Here is a 25,957-nt window from a genome sequence, read left to right on the forward strand (position 1 = left end):
GAAACAAACCGACGTTTTCCATTGATGCTGGGCGTCGCATGAAAGGCGTGACTAGCAGCTAGACCAGCTAGACGTTGCAAAAAGGAAATTACGAATATCTGTCGAAACATCAGAGGAAATGCACCACATGCAGTTCTTATCTATGGGATTCTTTTATCAGGATGGAAAGTACATAACTTGCACACAAGTTTGAGACTGCAGGAAAGGGCTCTAACGGTGATAGTAATTTATTAGTTGGTCTCATTTAAAGAACTGTAAAAAATTTGATATGCTTACTACATACACCAAGTGAATACATCTACAAAAGTGTTGTGTATATCAGGGAAAATATTAGTAGTCCACTACCAGTTCCATACTCAATCATGGAACAAGAGCCAGTTTTCACTTGCATTTACCACGAAGAAACAAAACACAAAATTCAAAAAAACATTTTCGATAACGGAATAAAATTTAATAACAAATTATGAAGGATATGAAAGAGATTATTAAAATACATCTACTTAAAAATGTAGCTAAAACATGCTGTATAAGTAATGTACACTACAAAATTAGAACTTACTTAGAGGACTCAAAATAGGAGTTAATAAAGATAGGGGACAGCTAAAAAACCCTGTCACGTTAAGATACTTATCACAATGCTCTTATAAGCAGTTGTGCCACGATCTATAACTCATGACATTAATGTCTTGTCATTCTCATGAGCTGAACTTTGCTCATCACGGGGGATACCGGTTGAGTTTTTCAAACGGCCTCTAGGGGGGATGGCCGGCATGGCTGAGAGGTTCTAGGCGCTTCAGTCTGGAACCGCGCGACCGCTATGGTCGCAGGTTCGAATCCTGCCTCGGGTATGGATGTGTGTGATGCCCTCCGTCCCGCCATCCTGACGTAGGTTTTCCGTACTTTCCCTAAAACATTTCAGGCAGATGACGGCATAGTTCCTTCAGCGAGGCCACGGCTGATCACCTGTTCCGTCCTCATAAAACATATATTCTGCGTACACGCTTACCGGAGCGATTTAAATTCATTATGTTATGGTGACACCCGAACCCGTGGTCTAGGGGTAGCGTCTTTGATTCATAATCAAAAAACGTCTTCGGTCCCGGGTTCGATCCCCGCCACTGCCTAAATTTTGATAAATAAGCAGCATTGGCGGCCGAAGACTTCCGGCATAAGAAGTCAGCCTCATTCTGCCAACGGCCTTGCCAAAGAGGGCGGAGGAGCGGATAGAGGTTCAGGGCACTCTCTTGTCCTAGGGATGGGAAATTGCCCCTAAAGGCGGAAGAATCAGCAATGATCAACGACATGAGGATGCAGAAGGCAATGGAAACCACTGCATTAAAGACACGTAACGTGTATCCACAAGACATGTGGCCTGTAATTGAAGAAGTGTCATGATGATCTCTCCATTGGCAAAAGATTCCGGAATAGTCCCCCATTCGGATCTCCAGGAGGGGACTGCCAAGGGGGAGGTTACCATGAGAAAAAGATTGAATAATCAACGAAAGGATAACGTTCTACGAGTCGGGGCGTGGAATGTCAAAAGCTTGAACGTGGTAGGGAAACTAGAAAATCTGAAAAGGGAAATGCAAAGGCTCAATCTAGATATAGTAGGGGTCAGTTAAGTGAAGTGGAAGGAAGACAAGGATTTCTGATCAGATGAATATCGGGTAATATCAACAACAGCAGAAAAAGGTATAACAGGTGTAGGATTCGTTATGAATAGGAAGGTAGAGCAGAGGATGTGTTACTGTGAACAGTTCAGTGACCGGGTTGTTCTAATCAGAATCGACAGCAGACCAACACCGACAACGATAATTCAGGTATACATTCCGACGTCGCAAGCTGAAGATGAACAGATACAGAAAGTGTATGAGGATATTGAAAGGGTAATGCAGTATGTAAAGGGGGACGAAAATCGAACAGTCATGGGCGACTGGAATGCAGTTGTAGGGGAAGGAGTAGAAGAAAAGGTTACAGGAGAATACGGGCTTGGGACAAGGAATGAAAGAGGAGAAAGACTAATTGAGTTCTGTAACAAGTTTCAGCTAGTAATAGCTAATACCCTGTTCAAGAATCACAAGAGGAGGAGGTATACTTGGAAAAGGCCGGGAGATACGGGAAGATTTCAATTAGATTACATCATGGTCAGACAGAGATTCCGAAATCAGATACTGGATTGTAAGGCGTACCCAGGAGCAGATGTAGACTCAGATCACAATATAGTAGTGATGAAGAGTAGGCTGAAGTTCAAGACATTAGTCAGGAAGAATCAATACGCAAAGAAGTGTGATACGCAAGTACTAAGGAATGACGAGATACGTTTGAAGTTCTCTAACGCTATAGATACAGCAATAAGGAATAGCGCAGTAGGCAATACAGTTGAAGAGGAATGGACATCCCTAAAAAGGGCCATCACAGAAGTTGGGAAGGAAAACATAGGTACAAAGAAGGTAGCTGCGAAGAAACCATGGGTAACAGAAGAAATACTTCAGTTGATTGATGAAAGGAGAAAGTACAAACATGTTCCGGGAAAATCAGGAATACAGAAATACAAGTCGCTGAGGATTGCAATAAATAGGAAGTCCAGGGAAGCTAAGACGAAATGGCTGCAGTAAAAATGGGAAGACATCGAAAAAGATATGATTGTCGGAAGGACAGACTCAGCATACAGGAAAGTCAAAACAACCTTTGGTGACATTAAAAGCAACGGTGGTAACATTAAGAGTGCAACGGGAATTCCACTGTTAAATGCAGAGGAGAGAGCAGATAGGTGGAAAGAATACATTGAAAGCCTCTATGAGGGTGAAAATTTGTCTGATGTGATAGAAGAGGAAACAGGAGTCGATTTAGAAGAGATAGGGGATCCAGTATTAGAATCGGAATTTAAAAGAGCTTTCGAGGACTTACGGTCAAATAAGGCAGAAGGGATCGATAACATTCCATCAGAATTTCTAAAATCTTGGGGAAGTGGCAGCAAAACGACTATTCACGTTCGTGTGTAGAGTATATGAGTCTGGCGATATACCATTTGACTTTCGGAAAAGCATCATCCACACAATTCCGAAGACGGCAAGAGCTGAAAAGTGCGAGAATTATCGCACAATCAGCTTAACAGCTCATGCAGTGAAGCTGCTTACAAGAATAATATACAGAAGAATGGAAAAGAAAATTGAGAATGCGCTAGGTGACGATCAGTTTGGCTTTAGGAAAAGTAAAGGGACGAGAGAGGCACTTCTGACGTTACGACTAATAATGGAAGCAAGGCTAAAGAAAAATCAAGACACTTTCATAGGATTTGTCGACCTGGAAAAAGCGTTCGACAATGTAAAATGGTGCAAGCTGTTCGAGATTCTGATAAAAGTAGGGGTAAGCTATAGGGAGAGACGGGTCATATACAATATGTACAACAACCAAGAGGGAATAATAAGAGTGGACGATTAAGAACAAAGTGCTCGTATTAAGAAGGGTGTAAGACAAGGCTGTAGCCTTTCGCCCCTACTCTTCAATCTGTACGTCGAGGAAGCAATGATGGAAATAAAAGAAAGGTTCAGGAGTGGAATTAAAATACAAGGTGAAAGGATATCAATGATACGATTCGCTGATGACATTGCTATCCTGAGTGAAAGTGAAGAAGAATTAAATGATCTGCTGAACGGAATGGACAGTCTAATGAGTACACAGTATGGTTTCAGAGTAAATCAAAGAAAGACGAAGGTAATGGGAAGTAGTAGAAATGAGAACAGCGAGAAACTTAACATCAGGATTGATGGTCACGAAGTCAACGAAGTTAAGGAATTCTGCTACCTAGGCAGTAAAATAACCAACGACGGCCGGAGCAAGGAGGACATCAAAAGCAGACTCGCTATGGCAAAAAAGGCATTTCTGGCCAAGAGAAGTCTACTAATATCAAATACCGGCCTTAATTTGAGGAAGAAATTTCTGAGGATGTACGTCTGGAGTACAGCATTGTATGGTAGTGAAACATGGACTGTGGGAAAACCGGAACAGAAGAGAATCGAAGCATTTGAGATTTGGTGCTATAGACGAATGTTGAAAATTAGGTGGACTGATGAGGTAAGGAATGAGAAGGTTCTACGCAGAATCGGAGAGGAAAGGAATATGTGGAAAACACTGATAAGGAGAAGGGACAGGATGATATGACATCTGCTAAGACATGACGGAATGACTTCCATGGTACTAGAGGGAGCTGTAGAGGGCAAAAACTGTAGAGGAAGACAGAGATTGGAATACGTCAAGCAAATAATTGAAGACGTAGGTTGCAAGTGCTACTCCGAGATGAAGAGGTTAGCACAGGAAAGGAATTCGTGGCGGGCCGCACCAAACCAGTCAGTAGACTAATGACAAAAAAAAAATTATGGTGACAAATCGGCACCATTGTGAGAAGCTCACCGAATGAAAAATAAATAAAAAAGTAAGTAAATCTCCAAATAATTTCGGGCGGACGCCGAGGTGGTTTCATTGGTGAAGTAAGTCGGATGTCGTTCTAGACTCTGGTTATTTCTCAGCTTTTGTTCCACTTCTGTGTACACGTCGACGAGGGATTATACGAATCCCATTCTTCTTCTTTATGCAAACTGTTTCACGAATACCGTACAACAAAGAAATATGACGGACTGCATGATCCTGTTGAACTTTTGGTTAAATAGAAGAAGAGAGACCTTTCCGGAAGACCCATGTTATAGGTGAAGATACTCTCCCAGAATGGCGATAGAAATAATTTCTTCTTTAGGATTACGCTGCGTCTGACTTCATAGGGACGAAAATATAAAGAAGACATGGAGATGTGGCCGAGGAAGATCGATAAGAGAGGCAGCAGTGAAACGACAGACAGTAGGCCTGACCCAGTTTCACACATCTGATATCGACCGGGCAGTGGCCCCTAGAAGACGCATTATCTCGGCCGTTATCACAGCTTGTCGCTGCACAGGCAGGTAGCAGTTAACGCCTGTTTCTGCAAACTGGTTTCGAGAGCTATGCAGTGCAATATGTTTCTAGGAAGACATTTCGATAAAAGGGCGCGTCCTTATTTTTCTAAACGTGTTCAGTGGCCGTGCGGTTAAAGGCGCTGCAGTCTGGAACCGCAAGACCGCTACGGTAGCAGGTTCGAATCCTGCCTCGGGCATGGATGTTTGTGATGTCCTTAGGTTAGTTAGGTTTAACTAGGTCTAAGTTCTAGGGGACTAATGACCTCAGCAGTTGAGTCCCATAGTGCTCAGAGCCATTTGAACCATCTAAACGTGTTCATAAACTAGTAACAGTAACCTTTGATAAAACAACAAGAAATAAAGACAACGAATAGGGGCATGTCACTTTCAACAAACAGTATAGTGAGACCTCGCAAGGCCGGAACGGGAACTTAAAAGTTAGCATTTCCATTTGCGGACATAAATGAAGGTTTTGAGGAAACTCAGGCAGTTATTTAATTGCAGTGCAACCGGAGTGCTACATTAATTTCGTCTTCGTACATCATGCACGTACGAAAACTCAAGCTCTGTTTCTGTATGTCTTAGAGTTCCTCCACCTGACATCCTGTGTGAACCGCAGTAGATCGTTCACGACTTGAATACTGAAATCGACTGCCCGAACTTGGTGATTTTCTCGTCTCACACAACAGGAATAGAGCCACCACTGAAGTGACAGAAACCATCGCGGTTGCTAAAATATTCCTTGTAGTTTTGGAATCCATGTAGTCTCGACTGGCGTGCTTCTTACAAACTGGACTCAGAACACAAAGATGACCTCGCCCTCTACATCTACATACATACTCCGCAATCCACCATACGGTGCGTGGCGGAGGGTACCTCGTACCACAACTAGCATCATCTCTCCCTGTTCCACTCCCAAACAGAACGAGGGAAAAATGACTGCCTATATGCCTCTGTACGAGCCCTAATCTCTCTTATCTTATCTTTGTGGTCTTCCGCGAAATATAAGTTGGCGGCAGTAAAATTGTACTGCAGTCAGCCTCAAATGCTGGTTCTCTAAATTTCCTCAGTAGCGATTCACGAAAGGAACGCCTCCTTTCCTCTAGAGACTCCAACCCGATTTCCAGAAGCATTTCCGTAACACTCGCGTGACGATCAAACCTACCAGTAACAAATCTATCAGCCCGCCTCTGAATTGCTTCTATGTCCTCCCTCAATCCGACCTCATAGGGATCCCAAACGCTCGAGCAGTACTCAAGAATAGGTCGTATTAGTGTTTTATAAGCGGTCTCCTTTACAGGTGAACCACATCTTCCCAAAATTCTACCAATCAACCGAAGACGACTTATCCGCCTTCCCCACAACTGCCATTACATGCTTGTCCCACTTCACATCGCTCTGCAATGTTACGCGCAAGTGCTTAATCGACGCAAGACCGCTACGGTCGCAGGTTCGAATCCTGCCTCGGGCATGGATGTTTGTGATGTCCTTAGGTTAGTTAGGTTTAACTAGTTCTAAGGGGACTAATGACCTCAGCAGTTGTGTCCCATAGTGCTCAGAGGCATTTGAACCATTTAATCGACGTGACTCTGTCAAACGCTACACTACTAATGTTCAAACATTACGGGATTCTTTTTCCTATTCATCTGCATTAATTTACAGATATCTATATTTAGAGTTAGCTGCCATTCTTTACACGAATCACAAATCCTGTCCAAGTCACCGTGTATCCTCCTACAGTCACTCAACGACGACACCTTCCCGTACACCACAGCATCATCAGCAAACAGCCGCACATTGGTATCCACCCTATCGAAAACATCAATTATGTACACAGAAAACAACAGCGGACCTACCACACCTCCCTGGGGCACTCCAGATGATACCCTCACCTCCGATCAACGCTCACCATCGTGGACAACGTACTGGGTTCTATTACTTAAGAAGTGTTCGAGCCACTCACATGTTTGGCAACCAATCCCATATGCTCGTACCTTAGGAGTCTGCAGTGGGGGCACCGATTCAAACGCTTTCCGGAAGTCAAGGAATATGGCATCCGTCTGATACCCTTCATCCATGGTTCGCAAGATACCATGTGAAAAAAGGGCGAATTGCGTTTCGCAGGAGAGATGCTTTCTAAAGTGGTGCTGATTCATGGACAGCAACTTCTCTGTCTCAAGGAAATTCACTATATTCGAACTGAGAACACGTTCGAGAATCCTGCAACAAACCGATGTTAAGGATATTGGTCTGTAATTTTGAGGATCCGTCCTTCTACCCTTTTTATATACAGGCGTCACCTGTGCTTTTTTCCAGTCGCTCGGGACTTTACGTTGGGCAAAAGATTCGCGATAAATGCTAGATAAGTAAGGAGCCAATGCAGTAGAGTACTCTCTGTAAAACCGAATTGGAATCACATCAGGACCTGGCGATTTATTTATTTTCAACCCATTCAGCTGCTTCACAACCCCGTCATTTATCTGAAAGTCTTGCTGATTTTCTATTTAAGAAAATTGTACTGTAGTAAAGCTGTCTTTGTCTACTGTTGGATGACGCGATCTAGACATTTAAGATAAATAATTAATTTACTCCTCTACTGACGCCGATTTGCGTAAGCCCCATAGCAGAGACACTGCCATAACTAAGGTGGCTGAAGATTTGAAAAGTGCCGTCGACAACAGTGGGGCCACACTATGGACAGTACTGGACTTCAGAGAAGCATTTGGTACAATCAACTTTGACATAGTCTTCACAAAAATGCGTCAGTTAACTTATTCAGATAGTCAGATGAAGCTGTCTGGAAACTACTTGTAAACAGGCAGCAACGTGTTGTCTGTGGGAATGGAAGCAAGTTCTTCGGGAATGCCCGAGTCCCTGTGCGGTGAATATTTTTAAATCTTCAGCACGAGGCAGAAAGCGAGCTTGTGCAAGAGTATGTTCGGAACTTAAAAATGACAGTTAGATGCGTATGCAGGCAAATTATTCGTGGTTATGAGGTCCGAATGAAACTACTCGCACTGCTAGGGAAGTGCATGTTGTGGCGTGTCCGTGGGCCACTTTTTTCTGACGCTGAACCCTGTACTTCAGGCTGCGCATCTCAGTGACAATCGACTGGCAGTTTTACAGGCGCCTATTTGCGAGATCACTGTGGGGATGCTGCAGACATGGGTAGTCGCCCAAGGCGCTGACTGTAGGAGCCACCTGACTCCGTTCAAATCTGCACTCGTCCCGGCCTCTGCTCGAAACACCTGTGCGGATCGTTTACCGCCACCTCCTCCGAGTGTGTAAAAAAACTGGTGGTCCACTGTACTGAGTTGATCGTCTTCGATGACACCTGTCACAGCATAAGGAGATAGCTCAGAGTCGAATCAGATCAAGAAATGAAGACTTGTAAATAGGCTGCTTAGGTCTTTATATTGGTAACGCCACGTAGCGATCTGTATGAAAATCACTGGCTGTGCTGTGTGCAGTCTGCATGTGGTTTGCATTGTTGAAATATTCTCTATTGTAGTGTTGGGCAGCTGGATGTTAACAGCGCGTAGCGTTGCGCAGTTGGAGGTGAGCCGCCAGGAGTGGTGGATGTGGGGAGAGAGATGGCGGAGTTTTCAGAGCGGATGATCTGGATGTGTGTCCATCAGAGACAGTAAATTTGAGAGACTGGATGTCATGAACTGATATATATATTATGACTTTTGAACACTATTAAGGTAAATACATTGTTTGTTCTGTATCAAAATCTTTCATTTGCTAACTATGCCTATCAGTAGTTAGTGACTTTAGTAGTTAGAATCTTTTATTGAGCTGGCAGTATTGGCGCTCGCTGTATTGCAGTAGTTCGAGTAACGAAGATTTTTGTGGGGTAAGTGATTCATGAAAGGTATAGATTATTGTTAGTCAGGGCCATTCTTTTGTAGGGATTGTTGAAAGTCAGATTGCGTCGTGCTAAAAATGTTGTGTGTCAGTTTATTGATGATCTGAATAAGTAAAGAGAGAAATGTCTGTGCACGTTCAGTTTTGCTCAGCAGTTTCAAAATGAAATAACGTAAGGGGTTTATCAGCACAATCATTCATAAATTTTTCTCAGGGGAGGTTTCAGACTATACGATATTTGGTGAATAGACGGTACTGATGTGATTGGGCATGAAAGTTGGATGGGACTCGAGTGGTGTTTCTAACAAGCTACTAGGTACTCCACTCGCGAAGCAATGTAATCTCAGCCAGATTTATAAAATCGACTAGTGCTTCAAACTTAAGCTGTAATGAAAAGTGAAACTGGCATCTCGGTTTGGTGGCCAAAATTCATAAAACACGAATGGCTGTGGTAAAGGCGGTATGGCCTTACTTTTCTTCAATCCAGCCACTGTCCCCTGTCGCACGGGGTAGTCTTTAGGCCAGTTGAGAGGGAGGGGAGTCGCGTGAAGCAGAGAAACATGTGAGGCTGGGCGACTTACCTGCGGACTGCAGCGGGCAGAGGGCAGCAGGCAGCGTGCCACTCACCTGGAAGGAGTTGTCGCACTGGACCTCGGCGAGTGCCGGGTTGCCGTACAGCTTGAGCTCTTGCAGCGCGCCCTGCACAGTGAGGAAGAGCACCAGGTGAGTCAACATGGCGGCGGCCGCGCCACGCCCACGCAGCAGCCAGCGGCCACCTGTTGCGCCTGCACCTGCACCTGCGCCTCACTGCCCTAGCGCAACGCGCGCCGCTGCCACTCGCATCCCCTGTGGCCGCCGACCGGCTGGCTACTGTCACCAGTTCTCGTGCTCGGTGTCTGCTAAGCGTCTATTACTGCCATGCCGAGGCTATACAATTTTAATTGTGTGTGTGTGAACGAAGGCACGCGTACTTTCCTCCGGCGCGCACTGTTTACAACTGTACGACGCGAGTCCTACAACAGCAGTATTACAGTGTGCTGTGACTCGCGTCCGCTAGCCGCGTGCCGCCTCGCGTGTGGAGAGCGCGCGTGTGGGGAAGCCCGCCTCCCAGACGGCGGACGTCGAGCGCCTGACTGCCACGGGCCGGCGGCCGGCGGCGCTTATAGCCGACGCTGCGGCCCTCCCCCGCGCCGCGGCGCCACCGTCGCGCCTCCGCGACGCTAAATACCGGCCGCCGGCCAGAGCAGCCTCAGCTGGTAGCGCGGCGCACACGGTCGCGTCCGCAGTAGAGATGGGCAAACTCGATCATCCTTGGGAACTAGTTCACTGCTGATCGTTCTTTTTTGGGATCCGTTCATTTTTACTCGTTCACCGTTCATTTGTGCTTGGTATATGCTTCTTATGAAAAACTGAAAACTAGTAGTGTAGGTGACTGAAGGACGGAGGGCACTTGCCTACCCCCTGGAGTATAGAGTTTTCATTCATTACAGAATTCTTACACATTTTTAGAAGTAATTTCTGTGATTCTGCAGAACCTCTTCTCGTTTAGCCAACTGTAGCGTTGTGTGGCTGATCGCAGGGAAATAATATAGGGTGGCGCACGGAAAACCGGCCCCGAGTACAGACTGCTCGCCAATTACGGACGACGTGTTGCCCGTTACGAGCAGATACAACAAACAGACAGACAAACATGTAATAATTAGGCAGTGAAGAAATGCAAGCAACAATGGCGAAACAATCGATGACGATGTGTAGAGAGCTGGAGAAGAGAACATGAAAATCTCACGCGACTCGCATGGGCTCTAGCACATGTAGCCTTGTAAACCTGTTGGTACCTGTTTCCCAACTTAATAGACCACAAATGTCTTGTATTAAATTCTTCGTTTCGACTTCCACTACATAGCTACGCTACGTTGTAAACAATAATCGTTTACACCCTATATATACTTCACGCTGTCTCTGAGTTCGTAGGCGAAGTAGACTTTATGGAAGCATAAAATAAAATGTGGTTTTCTTATCATACTTGCGTGACACGCTTAGTAAAAATTAGCTTTCTATGTTGCATTATTAAAGTTCATGCAGCAATAATAATAATAATTAAGTTCGCAGTAGTAAAGTTTTTGGTTTGAAAGCTCCTTCTGAACAAATGTTTTTCAGATAATAAGTGAATACGATTTTATGGCAATCTATGTCTTTTCAAATGGAGAGCCACCGCTTTTCCTACTGAACCAAAATGACCCACAACCCACTTTTTTCCCAAAGAAACCAAACTAGCAGGTAATGCAAATTGGAAACAAATGTAATGTTTTGTATATGAAAGATACACGAAAATCGTTTTATATGAATTGTCTTACAGTAAAAATTAAGCAAATTATTGAAAGTTTGTTGCTAAATCAAGTCGATGAAACCAAAAAGTATATGAATAACACAAAAAACTTGCCTTGTTATGTCTTCTGCTGTTTATCGATATAATGAAGAGAGCTGATATGCCCTTTTGTTACCTGAAAAGACGTACCTATTATGTGCAACTTAATTTTTATGTAATTAACGTAACTATAAAATACTTTTTGAATACCGGTCGTGGACGCTGAATAGCCAGAACCAAGTGGAAGAACAGTTTGGAACACATGTAAAATTGGCGACTGCAGTGAACGAAACGAACAACTGGATACTGAACTAACTAGAAGCAGTCGGCAGCGGAACTGAGACAGGTGGTCATGCGAAGAACGACGAGTGCGGCCAAGGGAGACGGAGACTGAGACGAGCACGCGACCGAGGCTGGAACGAGAACTGCCGAAGTGACCGCCGCGACCGAAATGAACTATGAACTGATCGTTCCTCGTTCTCTGGAACTATAAGTACACCGCCGCGGCCGAAGTGAACTATGAACCGATCGTTCCTCGTTCAAGGGAACTATAAGTAGACCGCCGCGACCGAAGTGAAGTATGAACCGATCGTTCCTTGGAATTCGTTCCTCGCTCCTTTCATCTTGGTGAACCGTTCCTTTGCACCAGTTCGTTCGCGAACTACCCATCTCTAGTCCACAGGCGGGGACGCCGTATCGGGAGCGCACTGCTACCGGCACGGGAAAAGTAGCCTCTACGACGGAAGCGTCGGTGAGACGCAGCCGGAATCAGTCAACTTGTGCCAGTCTCTGACAAACTGTAGGGTATCACGCAGTATCCGTGCGGGAAATTAACGGCCGCGGTCTGGTACACCGGCCAGCGCAAGAGTGGTATTCAGGCGGTTCTCCACGCTCGTTTAGGCAAATGGTGAGCTGGTTCCCAAATTCCATCCCAGACAATACGGTACAAAAACAGTTACAGTACGACCGCAAACGGAACCGAGTGCACATTACTCACAGACCGATGGCGCACAAGACTGCCCTCCCCCAAGTTACTCTGACGACTGTGACGCCTCGTACGGCATCCCGTCTCGAAGATAAATGATGAAATAAACTAGACGGGATAAACGCTAGGGAAACAAAGTAATAAGAAAAAGTTCTAGGAGTATGAAACGGAATGGTCACGTTGCAGGTGAAGCCGCTGACGATTCTACTACACTGACGCGATCGAGTCTGATGATACTTCCCACATCTTACGGGGGGAGGACGTCAAACGGGCCGACTTGGGGCAGGAGACGCACCACAGGACGTTTTAATTTCCACTGGCTATACTTTTACAAGTAAATTCATAAAACTTTGTCAGCATGACCACGAAGGAAACAGGATTCACACTCGTAGCAGCGGAAATTTAAAAACATAACAAAATGATTTTTGTTTTACATGTGAAATTTCATCATTTTTTCACTTACTATTGGCTGCATTTGTTGCTATAGGTACACTTTTCTTCATAAGTAAGAGAGACTGTTTGATGAATTTTGCACATCATACAAACCATACTCACAGGTGTCTGAAACTCTAGAATCTATTTAATTTATGAAAAAATGAATGAGCTGTTACGTTTTAAACTTTATGTTTAGAAAAAATCAAATTTTGTATTTAAGTATCTCAATTTTTACCACATTTTTTAATAGATTTGGAAAATTCTAGAGTTTCATACACCTGTAAGTATGGTTTGTATGCTGTACAAAATTCATCCAAGAATCTCTCTTACTTGTGAAGAAAAATGTACCTATAGCAACAAATGCAGCCAACAGTAAGTGAAAAAATGATGAAATTTCATATCTAAAAAAAAATTATTTTGTTGTTTTTGCACTTCCACTGCTATGAGTGTGAATCCTGGATCCTTCCTGGTCATGCTGACAAAGTTTTATGAATTTATTTGTAAAAGTATAGACAGTAGAAAATAAAATGTCCTGTGGTGCCTCTCCTGCTCCAAGTCGGCCCGTTTGACGTTCTACCCCCCCTTAAGGGGGTAGTTTGTGCTCGAGTCAGGATGGGGAAAAAGAAGAATCTACGACACCACAGATAAACAGAATCTAGGTTATATGCGCTCCGCTTTTTTTCACGCATCTCGCAACTTGTTTGATGTCATATCTCTTGCGTTACGTCTCGTACAAGTACTTTCGGCTGTATGATGATACTGTCTGTGAAATATGTTTGCGATCAGAATAATAAATTAAAGCATCGCGCTTGATGCTGAAGTCTTACTACATGAACAGAAAAAGTGATTAACTTTTTTCCTTTCACTATTCTGTGTTAAGTGTCAGCGGAAAGAAGTTTTAACAAGGTTTGAAATCGTGTGTAAAGTTCGTTGCAAGTGATACACACTATCTCTAACTTGAATATTTGTCTTACTGTGTTACACCTTTCACTTAAGATTACACCTCTCGATGAGTTGACTATGACAGCATTTTAAATTTGGTCGATAATTGTGTGAAATACAACCAAACTTTTGTCGTCCCTGGCAGCTGTCAGAGAGGCAACTTGCAACTGGTGTCGGGTGGCCGTTCCAGCCGCCAGATGGCAGCCAAGAGCGCACCCTCCACTACAGTCTGTTCACGACTCCAGTGTTTTGCTTTTCCTGTCCCTTCCAGTTACTGTCGACTTCCACTCGCCGGAAAACCCGCATCTTTTGAATAGTTTTCTCATCGGAAGCCACTGACTCACTCCCCAAAACGAAAACGGTCAAATCAGTACACGCCGATTGTGGACTTCCCTTTTCCAGAGTCTTCGGAGACTTAATTTCAAAAACACTACGTCCAGAATGAATCTTTTACTCCGCGCTCTATTTCCGAAGCTGTTTGACAGCTGAAACTCGCGAGTCGGTACTGGATAAACCGGTCGTTAGGCGCCCTGCTCGATAGGTCGCCGGTTCAAGTCCCAGTCCAGCACACAGTCTTAACGTACCGGGACTTTTTTAAAATCCTTATTTAGCTTAGCAAAAGCATTCCTTGCTATTTTCACTGTTCTGTTTAAATCTCCTGCTATCCGTTCAGTCTTTGCTTTCAGTTACACCCTGTTTTATGGTTACATTGTTAAATTGTTCTAGTTTCTTTTCGATACGTTGGTGCCTGAATTTCAGGCATATTTTCAAGCTACTTAATTTGTTACACCATAGTATAAAGAATTATCAGAAAATATTGCAGACGTTTTCAAAACGTACAGCAATGACTGGATTGAAAAATTTGCAGCAGAAATAACTTCTAACTACACAGTGTAGTCATTGGCAGACAGTATAATCATTGGCAGTCAACCGTTTACAGACGCTCGGCTCTATTAAATGGCGTGCCGGGAATTATCCATGTTCCACAAGCTGGCCGGAATGTCTACACCAAGTGTTTGCAGCACGAAGGTGCTTTTACACATAAAAGGCATACGACATGAGCTTATAGTCTCACGTCAAATGACACCAATTTAGGAATTAGAACTGAGCTTTAAAAAACAAGATATAGTAAGTGGAGGTGAAGAAATGGAGATTTTAGAAGAAAAATACCTGCGTGAAAGCGAAATACAAAAAAAAAAAAAAAAAAAAAAAACTGTTGTGTAGAGAAAGGAAGCGTGTAATAATAATATAATATACTAATTTTCTTTACATTATTAATCATTTCCCTACATTGAGAAAGTAGCATCAGTGATTTGTTAACAAACTGTAAACTTCTGTCGCAGTGTCTTGTTTGTTTGTTTATGTTTCCATTTTGACAGAGTATGGATCGGTGTAAGTGATGATAAATGTATGGCACGAAATATCAATTGTTCACGTTTTCCCACTTCTGTGAATATTCCGGAACGCCATAGCACCACACACACACACACACACACACACACACACACAGCTAGCACGACAAAGTCGACAACTAGTACAAGCAATTAAAATTTGAAAACTCTTGACAGCGGAAATTACTTGCCGGAACGCGTATTGCACTATGCAAATTTAATAGATTGTGACAATCAGCAGCAAAAGTTGTTTCAACAAAAGTACACTATTATTTTACAGCAAAAGCATCAATTGTATCTGCATCTTGAATGTTAAGAAGAATGCCATTCACACGTATAAGGAATAAGAGTGGACTCAAAATTGAACCCTGTGAGACTCCGTTCGTGATTTCTCCCCAGTCATTAAAATTGTCTACCCTTCCGTTAGTAATTGAATTATTCAGCACGACATTTCACATCCTGTTTCTTAGGTATGATGCAAAGCAGCCGTGCATAAAGCCATCACTCCCATGAAACGTGAGTTTTTCTGAGAGAGCATCGCGATGTACAAAGTTGAATGCCTTGGAAAGATCACAAAAAATGGCAACTGACAATATTTTATTATTTAAGGCTTGTACGATTTGATGAGTGAATGTATAAACAGTTTTCTTAGTCGAGCAACCCTTCTGGAAGCCAAACCGCGATATACGAAGTAAACTGTTTCCACTTAAGAGTGAGACTACTCTCGAATACCTTACCTTTCCAAAAATTTTTGAACAAGATATCAATAAGAAAATTGGACAATAATTGCAAAATTTTGTACATGGCTGCACGTTCAGAGACTATGAATAGTTACAATTGAAAGAAAAACAGCCCTCGGTCACTATTTTTAACAAATTAACCTGGTTTCAACACTGCTAGGAGGGTCTGCTTCAGAATTTAAAACAAAAAATGGTCTATATTCTATAACATGGTCATTATTCTGTGACCATGTTATATAATATAGACCATTCTTTGTTTCAAATTCTGAAGAAGACACTCCTAACAGTGTTGAAACCAGGTTAATTCGTTAAAAATAGTGACCGAGGGCTGTTTTTCTTTCAGTTGGACAATAATTGTTTAAGTCGTCTTGTCACCTTTTCAGGGGCGATAGACATTTACGCCTGAAAACGAAACCATATGCAGTGCTGATTCACACCCATCAAGTAAGCGTCTATTTAACAAATTGGGGACTCTCGCTGAAATTTCAATCTGTCTGTTCCCTCGCTAGTTTTCTTGTTGACACTGCGCACTGTGTAAAATGACAAACGCGCTCCTAACCATAGTTCAGGGAAACAGTGCATGTCCATTTTCGATTACCTTCCGTAAGAACCGAAGGTAGTTCTAAAACAACACCTGTTTTGAAGTCAAAGATGAAATGTTTCCTCGAGACAGATTTCTATTCTTTGCAGGCATGCCCAAAGTTCGTCCACCTGTATTTCGGTGGATGAAAACTGTACGGGTACTACTCCTGTACTGGGGAGCTGATACAGCGATGCTAATGTGATGTTCTCATTATTTCCCCTGCTGTATCAGACGAATGATGAGACTGTTCCGGGGAACAGCTTATGGCCGCCACGATCCCCGTTCTCTTCTCATTGTTAACAATGCGGCTGTAATATAGAAGTATTCTCATTTGTGTTTATTGATTTATTATTATCATTGTTTGCATTGACTTACTGTTCACCGTGACGATAAACTTTGTGTTAGGGTGCCAGTATTTCAGTGCGACACTTTCTCGGTTGGATCTGTTTAACACTTCTTCTTTGTTACACATCTAAATCCGATTTGAAAATCCGTAGTACGTTGCCTGAGATATGAAAACGGTGGCCAACTTTTACAATGTTCTAGCGTTCGTGATGGTTTGTAAATTATAGTAGAAGTGCTACTTGCTGTTCCTCGTCGTTCGTCAAACTAGCAGCTCAAGCGATGATCATGTAGCCGTGCAATTGAAACACTTGGCAAATTCTCCGTGAGAATTTTCTCCTCCTAAAGTGCAGTTCGTTGTTTCCGAGCGCGCAGTTTAACGTCTTAGTAACGGCACCTCGGTACGGTCATAGTGTCTCATTTACACAAAAATGACGCTGAGACGTCCCTGCCACTCTTACAAGGTTGGCCATCAACCTGCTGACAAGAACGTCCGTCCATCGTAGCAACCAGGAGCAGTCGATATCTCGGTGCGTAAGCACTAGCCTCCCACTGTGACGTAATCAGGAAAATGGAGGACGCAGGTTGACAAACGATGAGCACGCGAGTCGGATAGCCCTGTGACATTACCCCCGTATTAGGCCTCGGAAATATGGGAGCCATCTCCCCGGTGTCGTTTCACTGGCAACTGTTGCTATCAATTTCTCTCGCAGCAATTTTTTAGCTAGCTACGCTCACTTTTTTCGTGCCTTGAAACTTGTTGTTTCGTCACACGGACGAGACCTCTGGCACGAAAGTACATCAACCAATCATGTTCTCAGGTATTCAGGTATCTTGGCGAAGGAAGAAGTAACCAGAGGAAAAGTACTGGGAGCAGGCAAGGCAAGAAGAAGTGAAAGAGAAACTGTATCTGCGATTTTATTGCTATACTGACCATTACAATGCGAACAAATGGACTAAAACGACTTTCATATGAGGTCTGCTCCAAGTAAGAAAGAGAATTTTTGCCTCTCCAGCAATCGTAAAAAACATATATTTCAACTCAGGTTGATGAACGATTGGTAGCGCTGATGCTTTCCGAGGTCAGTGAAGGAATTCAAACATGTACTAGGGTGCTCGGAGTTCTTAGTATTTATGTGGTTAATAAATCGGATTGATTGAAAAGGTAATGCAGAATTTACCCAGGAAACACACTAAAGTGTTGGGAAGAAATGCAACACGCTCCAGGACAAGGCCATTTTATTGACAAAAAGACGTGACAAGTAGTTCATCATTGTAGGAGTATGTGTTAAGGCATTCAGACCAAATGAAATACGCAGGTCACAATAAAAAATGCCCAAAACAGTCGCATAAGTACACAGTCTATCCCCTGGTGGCAGCGCAAAAGTGTACTCTCGCATGTAAACGATGATGAAAGTGCCATGTGGCATTTTCCCAACCATCTTGAGTCTTTTATTGCGATTCGGGAATCGTTCTTGCAGTACCTGCAGAAAAAATAAGTTCCCGCATCATTATGTCCCTTTGCGTAATCAGTTGGGGAGAGATTTGGTGATTTTACTAGCCAGGGAAATTGTACACCACGAAGAGTGGGCTGCGTCGCGCCAGCCGTGTGAGAACGTGTTCTGTCCTGCTGAAAAGGCACACCACTTTCTTGTCAAAGAAATGGCAGTAGCTGGACAGCCTGTCCAGCGTACCGCGCACGGTTACTTTACCCCGCAGAAACAGCAAATGTGACCATGAGTTGTCGCCCACACCATGAATCCAGTGTGTCGTGGGCGAGCGCACTCACCAATAGGCACCTCACCAGATCCACATCCGTCACTCACGTACAGACAGGACCCGCTGCCATCACTGAAAACACCATCCGTTTCACGACACGAGAGTAGTCGTTCTTTGTAGCGACAGGTGATCTTAATCCAGCTGCAAGTGGACTGTTTCCAGTGGTCCCTGACTACACCACAGGTGCAACATGTGCCGGGATTTCGTTCCTGGATAATATTCCGTTGACCAACGCTGCTCGCGCAGTAAGCCTATCTTGAAGTGAGTCTGACCTATGCGGACGTCTGGAGCCTTATCTACAGGTGTGGCAACGTTCCACAGACAACTGTGGAAAGCAGCGACACGCCAGCGATACACCATGCCCAACATGTGCGGCAATCGGTCGATACGTCCTTCCAGCCTACCTCTGGCTCACACTGCGAACCCATTCAAATGGCTACAGTAGTTCAAAAAGAAATACGTAATCGTCGGTGGGGCTTGGTTGTACTCTACCTCTGAACAGACACGCCTCCCGAGTGCCGACTGATCGCCCAACTGGATCACTCGACTCTATGACTCGTCAGTATGCACCGTATTACACACAGGTGCCACTGAACGCATTCTACAGAAGGTAGGTGATGACCGGTTTGAGTATTACTGAACCAATTCGATTCTGTACCGCCGGCCGGGGTGGCCGAGCGGTTCTGTGCGCTACAATCTGGAACCGCGCGACCGCTACGGTCCCAGGTTCGAATCCTGCCTCGGGAATGGGTGTGTGTGATGTCCTTAGGTTAGTTAGGTTTAAGTAGTTCTAAGTTCTAGGGGATTGATGACCTCAGTCCCATAGTGCTCAGAGCCATTTGAACATTTTTTTTTTTTATTCTGTACCTTCCCTTTAGTTATTCCATCTACCTATCCAACTTTCAACAGTCTTATGTAGCACCACATTTAGAAAGCTTCTATTCTTCTCTTCTCCACTTCCTCAAAAGGCTACGCTCCGTACAGAAAAGATTTGCTGACACTTAAGTTTGCATTCTATGTTGACAAGTTGCTCATTTTGACGAACGCATTCCTTGTTACTGTCAGTCTGCATTTTATATCCTTTCTACGTCGGGATCGTCAGTTATTTTCCTGTCCAAATGGCAAAACTCATCTACTATTTTTAGTGTTTCCTTTCCTAAACTAAATCCCTTAGCATCGCCTGCTTTAATTCCACTGTATTCCATTACCGTTCATCAAGTTTTGTTGATTTTCATCTTGCAATCTCTTTTCAAGCCAGCACCCATTCCGTTCAGCCGCTCTAACATCTTCTTTTCTCTCTCTGAAAAAAATTACAGTGTCATCGACAAGACTTAAAAAGATTTTATTCCTTCTCCCCGAACTTTAACCCCCATTTCTTTACTGCTTGCTCAATGTACAGACTGCACAGCATCGCCGAGAGGCTACAACCATACCTCACCGTTATTTCAAGCACTGTTTCCCTTTCAAATCCTCTGACTCTTATAACTGCATCCTGCTTTCTGCACAACTGGTACAAACTTTCCGCTCCCTGTATTTTACCCCTCCTACCTTCACGGTTTCAAAGAGCCCATTCCAGTCAAGACTGCCGGCCGCTGTGGCCGAGTGGTTCTAGGCACTTCAGTTCGGAACCGCGCTGCTGCTACGGTCGCAGGTTCGAATCGTGCCTCGGGCATGGATGTGTGTGATGTCCTTAGGTTAGTTGGGTTTAAGTACACTCCTGGAAATGGAAAAAAGAACACATTGACACCGGTGTGTCAGACCCACCATACTTGCTCCGGACACTGCGAGAGGGCTGTACAAGCAATGATCACAAGCACGGCACAGCGGACACACCAGGAACCGCGGTGTTGGCCGTCGAATGGCGCTAGCTGCGCAGCATTTGTGCACCGCCGCCGTCAGTGTCAGCCAGTTTGCCGTGGCATACGGAGCTCCATCGCAGTCTTTAACACTGGTAGCATGCCGCGACAGCGTGGACGTGAACCGTATGTGCAGTTGACGGACTTTGAGCGAGGGCGTATAGTGGGCATGCGGGAGGCCGGGTGGACGTACCGCCGAATTGCTCAACACGTGGGGCGTGAGGTCTCCACAGTACATCGATGTTGTCGCCAGTGGTCGGCGGAAGGTGCACGTGCCCGTCGTCCTGGGACCGGACCGCAGCGACGCACGGATGCACGCCAAGACCGTAGGATCCTACGCAGTGCCGTAGGGGACCGCACCGCCACTTCCCAGCAAATTAGGGACACTGTTGCTCCTGGGGTATCGCCGAGGACCATTCGCAACCGTCTCCATGAAGCTGGGCTACGGTCCCGCACACCGTTAGGCCGTCTTCCGCTCACGCCCCAACATCGTGCAGCCCGCCTCCAGTGGTGTCGCGACAGCCGTGAATGGAGGGACGAATGGAGACGTGTCGTCTTCAGCGATGAGAGTCGCTTCTGCCTTGGTGCCAATGATGGTCGTATGCGTGTTTGGCGCCGTGCAGGTGAGCGCCACAATCAGGATTGCATACGACCGAGGCACACAGGGCCAACACCCGGCATCATGGTGTGGGGAGCGATCTCCTACACTGGCCGTACACCACTGGTGATCGTCGAGGGGACACTGAATAGTGCACGGTACATCCAAACCGTCATCGAACCCATCGTTCTACCATTCCTAGACCGGCAAGGGAACTTGCTGTTCCAACAGGACAATGCACGTCCGCATGTATCCCGTGCCACCCAACGTGCTCTAGAAGGTTTAACTCAACTACCCTGGCCAGCAACATCTCCGGATCTGTCCCCCATTGAGCACGTTTGGGACTGGATGAAGCGTCGTCTCACGCGGTCTGCACGTCCAGCACGAACGCTGGTCCAACTGAGGCGCCAGGTGGAAATGGCATGGCAAGCCGTTCCACAGGACTACATCCAGCATCTCTACGATCGTCTCCATGGGAGAATAGCAGCCTGCATTGCTGCGAAAGGTGGATATACACTGTACTAGTGCCGACATTGTGCATGCTCTGTTGCCTGTGTCTATGTGCCTGTGGTTCTGTCAGTGTGATCATGTGATGTATCTGACCCCAGGAATGTGTCAATAAAGTTTCCCCTTCCTGGGACAATGAATTCACGGTGTTCTTATTTCAATTTCCAGGAGTGTAGTTCTAAGTCTAGGGGACTGATGATCTTAGATGTTAGGTCCCATAGCACTAAGAGAGAGAGCCAGTCAACACTGCCAAAAACTCTCTCTAAATCTACGATTCATATAAACGTTTGTTTGACTCGCTTCGGTCTGTCTTCTAACATTGAAAGTTTACTTAAATTAACATCTCAAAAACGAACAATTTTTCGGACAAATGTCCATTTCATATTTTTCTTTATGTGAGGGTTGTACCCATAATAACTATAAAAAGTGCCTATGATTCGTACAGTATGCCTGGAAAAGTGTCTACCATACGACCAGTACGTCTACAAAAGTGTCTATATTACAGCCAGTGGGTATAGGGACTCATGGTACGTCGTGGAGTTTTACAGCAACCGCAGGTGATCCTACAAACAGAGAATGAACTAAAAAATTAATAAACATGTTGGTGTCGGTAACTAGCCAGAAGAGAATGATTTTACGCCAACAGGCATTCCCAGGAGTACGAAACAGTACCTCTGTATTGTAACAAGACCTCGTGAATGTGATGAGTCTGATTTCAAGGCCTTTCTTACATGAAATAATGGGGATACAATTTTTCATTTCTGATGAGATATAAATTCTGGTTACTATTACCTTAAACCTATCTGCTATAACTCTGAACGTAATTAGTTTACCGCAGGAAGGTGGATCGTTCTGAACGGGAAACTGTAATGTGCCCGAGGGGAACCGGATCACCGGGGCCCATCTCACGGCCGAATGACTTAATTAAAGTGCGGCCCTGACGGAGGAGCCCCCAGCTCATTGTGCGCCTCGCTATCTGACACAGCGGGCTCCGGTAACAGCCGGCGGAGCAGCTACATTCATCCATCTGCCCCCGAGCTGACACACGGCGGAAGGCGCCGGGAGAAAGGTGACGCAGAACTACCCGGGCGCACGCTGCTGGCCGTTTCTGCACACGGTCGCGAGTCGCGGAGTCTCAAGAAAGCCGAGGAGGTAGAGTTTAATGCGTGAGTGCAGGGCCCAGTGACAGAATAATGTTAGTGATCTCAACTCTAAAGCACTGCTGCCTAAGAAAAGAAATACGAGTGTACTGAATGTCACAATATGTGAGCTATTTTTTTTTTTCCAAGATCTGATCGGCCGTGAAATGAAAACCACAATGAAAACCCAGTGAAGCTCTGCCCAGATGTATTGCATAGTGCCTGTAGTATGCCCGTCAATCGTGTCATGTCGCAGTTTTCAGTTGTGAGCGCACAATGGGCACGTATAGATGTTAAGAAATCCTTTAAAATGGGTGTCGCTTGATTCCATGCAGCCCCCATAACGTAACTGTCGTGAGTTTCCTTCATCGTGACAATTCTCTGCTGCACACTGCAGCCGGCCGCTATGGACCAGTGGTTCTACGCGCTTCAGCCCGGCACCGCGCTGCTGCTACGGTCGCAGGTTCGAATCCTGCCTCTGGCAGTCGTCCTTCTGTAAATGCCTGTAATGCAATGGGCTCTACATGTGAAGAAAGAAGAAGGAGTCACCGGGTGCCATGTCAGTATAATACACAGGAGGCCGTAAAAATTGCAGAGTACGAACAGTTGCGCTCTCGTGGAAAAAAACGCAGCCTTTAGTGAACTACCCACGCCCTTCAGTCTTGACTGCACCCAGTAGCCTCGTTACGAGGTGCTGCTGTGGTAGTTTGTCACGTCCGGACATAATCTGTTAACACCACACAACGGCAGTCCCAAAAACACTCTATATCGTGTGCCCGATGATGATTGGACCTTCCAGGGGCGGTCAATCCACATATTTTCACTGCTCGTTTTGACGGTTTTTCTCGGAGACCCACCGCTCGCCCACGGTAATTAGCCTGACGAAGCAGGCAACTCCATTTGGTTAACACTGCCGCAACATTTCTTCTGCAGTGTCGGTCTGGCATGCTTTTTCAGTGTTTGTCACTTTCAATATGTCGCGTAAGATGTTGAGAACTAACCCGTAACTGCCGTGCGGTTTTAGGCACTGCAGTCCGGAACCGCGGGACTGCTACGGTCGCAGGTTCGAATCCTGCCTCAGCATCGACGTGTGTGATGTCCTTAGGTTAGTTAGGTTTAAGTAGTTCTAAGTCTAGGGGACTGATGGTTGGTTGGTTGGTTGGTTGGGGAAGGAGACCAGACAGCGTGGTCATCGGTCTCATCGTATTAGGGAAGGATGGGGAAGGAAGTCGGCCGTGCCCTTTCAGAGGAACCATCCCGGCATTTACCTGGAGTGATTTAGGGAAATCACGGAAAACCTGAATCAGGATGGCCAGACGCGGGATTGAACCGTCGTCCTCCCGAATTCGAGTCCAGTGTCTAACCACTGCGCCACCTCGCTCGGTAGGGGGACTGATGACCTCAGATGTTAAGTCCCATAGTGCGCACAGCCATTTGAACCATATTTTGCACACTGGAGGTGCAATGAAGACGCTGCTACAGCGTTTTTAATGGGAAGAGTTTGGTCACCCACCGTAAGGCCCGGACGTGGCTCCCTCTGGTTTTCTTCTCTGGCTATAAAAGCAGCATTTTCGTGCAGACAACGAGCCACAAACCAACGTAGGGAATTCGCGGAAACCACATGCGGCTGGCTTCTGCGACGAGGTAACTGGAAAGTCGGCACCATGTTACGACAAATCTCTTAGTCGGAGTACGACTACGTACAGAAGTAACTGGACGTTGTAGCTAAATGTTCCAAATTAAATATTTTTAATTTTCACTGTTGATTCCATTCCGCGGCCGATCAGAGGTTGAGAAAAAAGAAATAGCCCTCGTATAAATGACCTAATGCGTAACGTCGACAGTGTCGTGAAGCTTTTCGCGGATGATGGTGCTGTACACAGAAAAGCTGCTCGTGCACACACACAGGAACGCCATAAATAAAAGCTCGGTATCTTATTTTGGAAAATATGTAGCAGATTTTTGGGCCAAATATAGAAGAAACACCGATAAAGCAGAGCTAGTTAACGAAACAGCGGCTTTCCAAATGATGAAGAGCACTGGCACATCATGCCATTAGGATATTGTAACGATTTTTTTCTTCCAAGTATCTGTTATCGAAACACCGAAATAGCTCTCAGGATTTTGACTGAAGTATCTTGTCAAAGCAGTTTCAGAAAATTAAAGGTGATAAAAAATAGTTAAGGTCCAGTATAGGTGAAGCAGATCGTTAAACTCAGCTATTTCGTCGTAAGAATAGGACACAGCTGGTAAATTTCTCGTTGACACAATCAAAGAGTTTGCCTCGCTCAAAGCAAGGAAATGGAAAGTAAAACTACAATAGAAACACACGTCTTAGAAACGAATGTGTTTTCAGCGGTTAACGAAAGCCTCTTTTTTCTTATTTACAGTTAATAATTTATGTACTATTAGTAATATATGAAGAGCAAATAAAATCTCTTCTTCATTAAGCTATTGTTGTTGTTGTTGCTACTGTCTTCAGTCCGAAGACTGGATTGATGCAGTTCTCCGTCCTATTATATCCTGTACAAGCCTCTTCAACTCTGACTAACTACTGCAATTTACATCTTTCTGGATATGGTTACTGTATTCACATCTTTTTCTTCCTGTACGATTTTTAGCCCCCACATTTTCCTCCAGTTCTAAATCGATGATCCCTCGATGTCTCAGAACGTATCCTATCAACGGATCCCTTCTTCCAGTCACGTTGTGCCACGAATTTCTTTTGTATCCAACTCTATTCTTGCTTCTCATTAGTTCTGTGATCTACCCATCTAATCGTCGTCATTCTTCTGTAGCACCACATTTCAAAAGCTTCATTTTCTTCTTGTCTAAACTGTTTATCGTCCATGCTGTGGTAACACTACATACAAACAGTTTCAGAAAAGACTTGCTAGTACTTAACTCTACACTCATGAGCCAGAACATTGGGACCACCTGCTTACTATCTTGTTTGTCCGTCTTTGGAACGAAATACATCGATGATTCTGCGTGTCAGGGGTCCGACAGTTTGTTGGTAGGTTTGTGAAGGTATGTGGCATTAAGTGTCTACGCAGAGGTCATGTGATTCGCGTAGATAACGATCCGCTGATTTGCGTACGCGGTGATGGCACCCAATAGCGACACAAATAGGTTCCACAGAATTTACATCACGCGAATTTGGTCGCCGAAACATCAACGTGAGTTCACTATAACGCTCCTCAAACCACTGTAGCACAGTTTTCTGGCTCCGAGACACGGGCTGTTATACTGCTGGAAGACGTGACCGCCGTCGTAGCAGACTTCAAGCATGAAGGGATACACGTGGTTCGCAGCTGTCAGCGTGTCTTCGGTTACTACCACAGGTCTCATGCAAGAACAAGAGAATGTCTCCCGCGGCATAATACTGCTCCCATCAGCCTGCGTCCGTGGTGCGCTGCACGTTTCGAGCCGCAGTTCATCTCGATGTCGGCGTTTGTGGAGACGACCCTCGACCTAGT

At 45.0% G+C, this 25,957-nt stretch overlaps 1 protein-coding gene across 3 annotated transcripts in view; it reads right to left on the reverse strand.

The window, feature by feature from the left end:
• The window catches only part of LOC126473607 (collagen alpha-1(XV) chain-like), a 960,439-nt gene that overhangs the window by 520,431 nt on the left and 414,051 nt on the right, over window positions 1-25,957 (reverse strand). For all 3 annotated transcript variants that reach the window (XM_050100770.1, XM_050100771.1, XM_050100769.1), the window contains exon 3: window positions 9,444-9,515. In XM_050100770.1, the coding sequence (XP_049956727.1) occupies window positions 9,444-9,515 (72 nt within the window). The remainder of the gene's footprint in view (window positions 1-9,443; window positions 9,516-25,957) is intronic.

The sequence above is a fragment of the Schistocerca serialis genome, chromosome 4 (genome assembly GCF_023864345.2).
Source record: "Schistocerca serialis cubense isolate TAMUIC-IGC-003099 chromosome 4, iqSchSeri2.2, whole genome shotgun sequence".
Lineage (NCBI taxonomy): Eukaryota > Metazoa > Arthropoda > Insecta > Orthoptera > Acrididae > Schistocerca > Schistocerca serialis.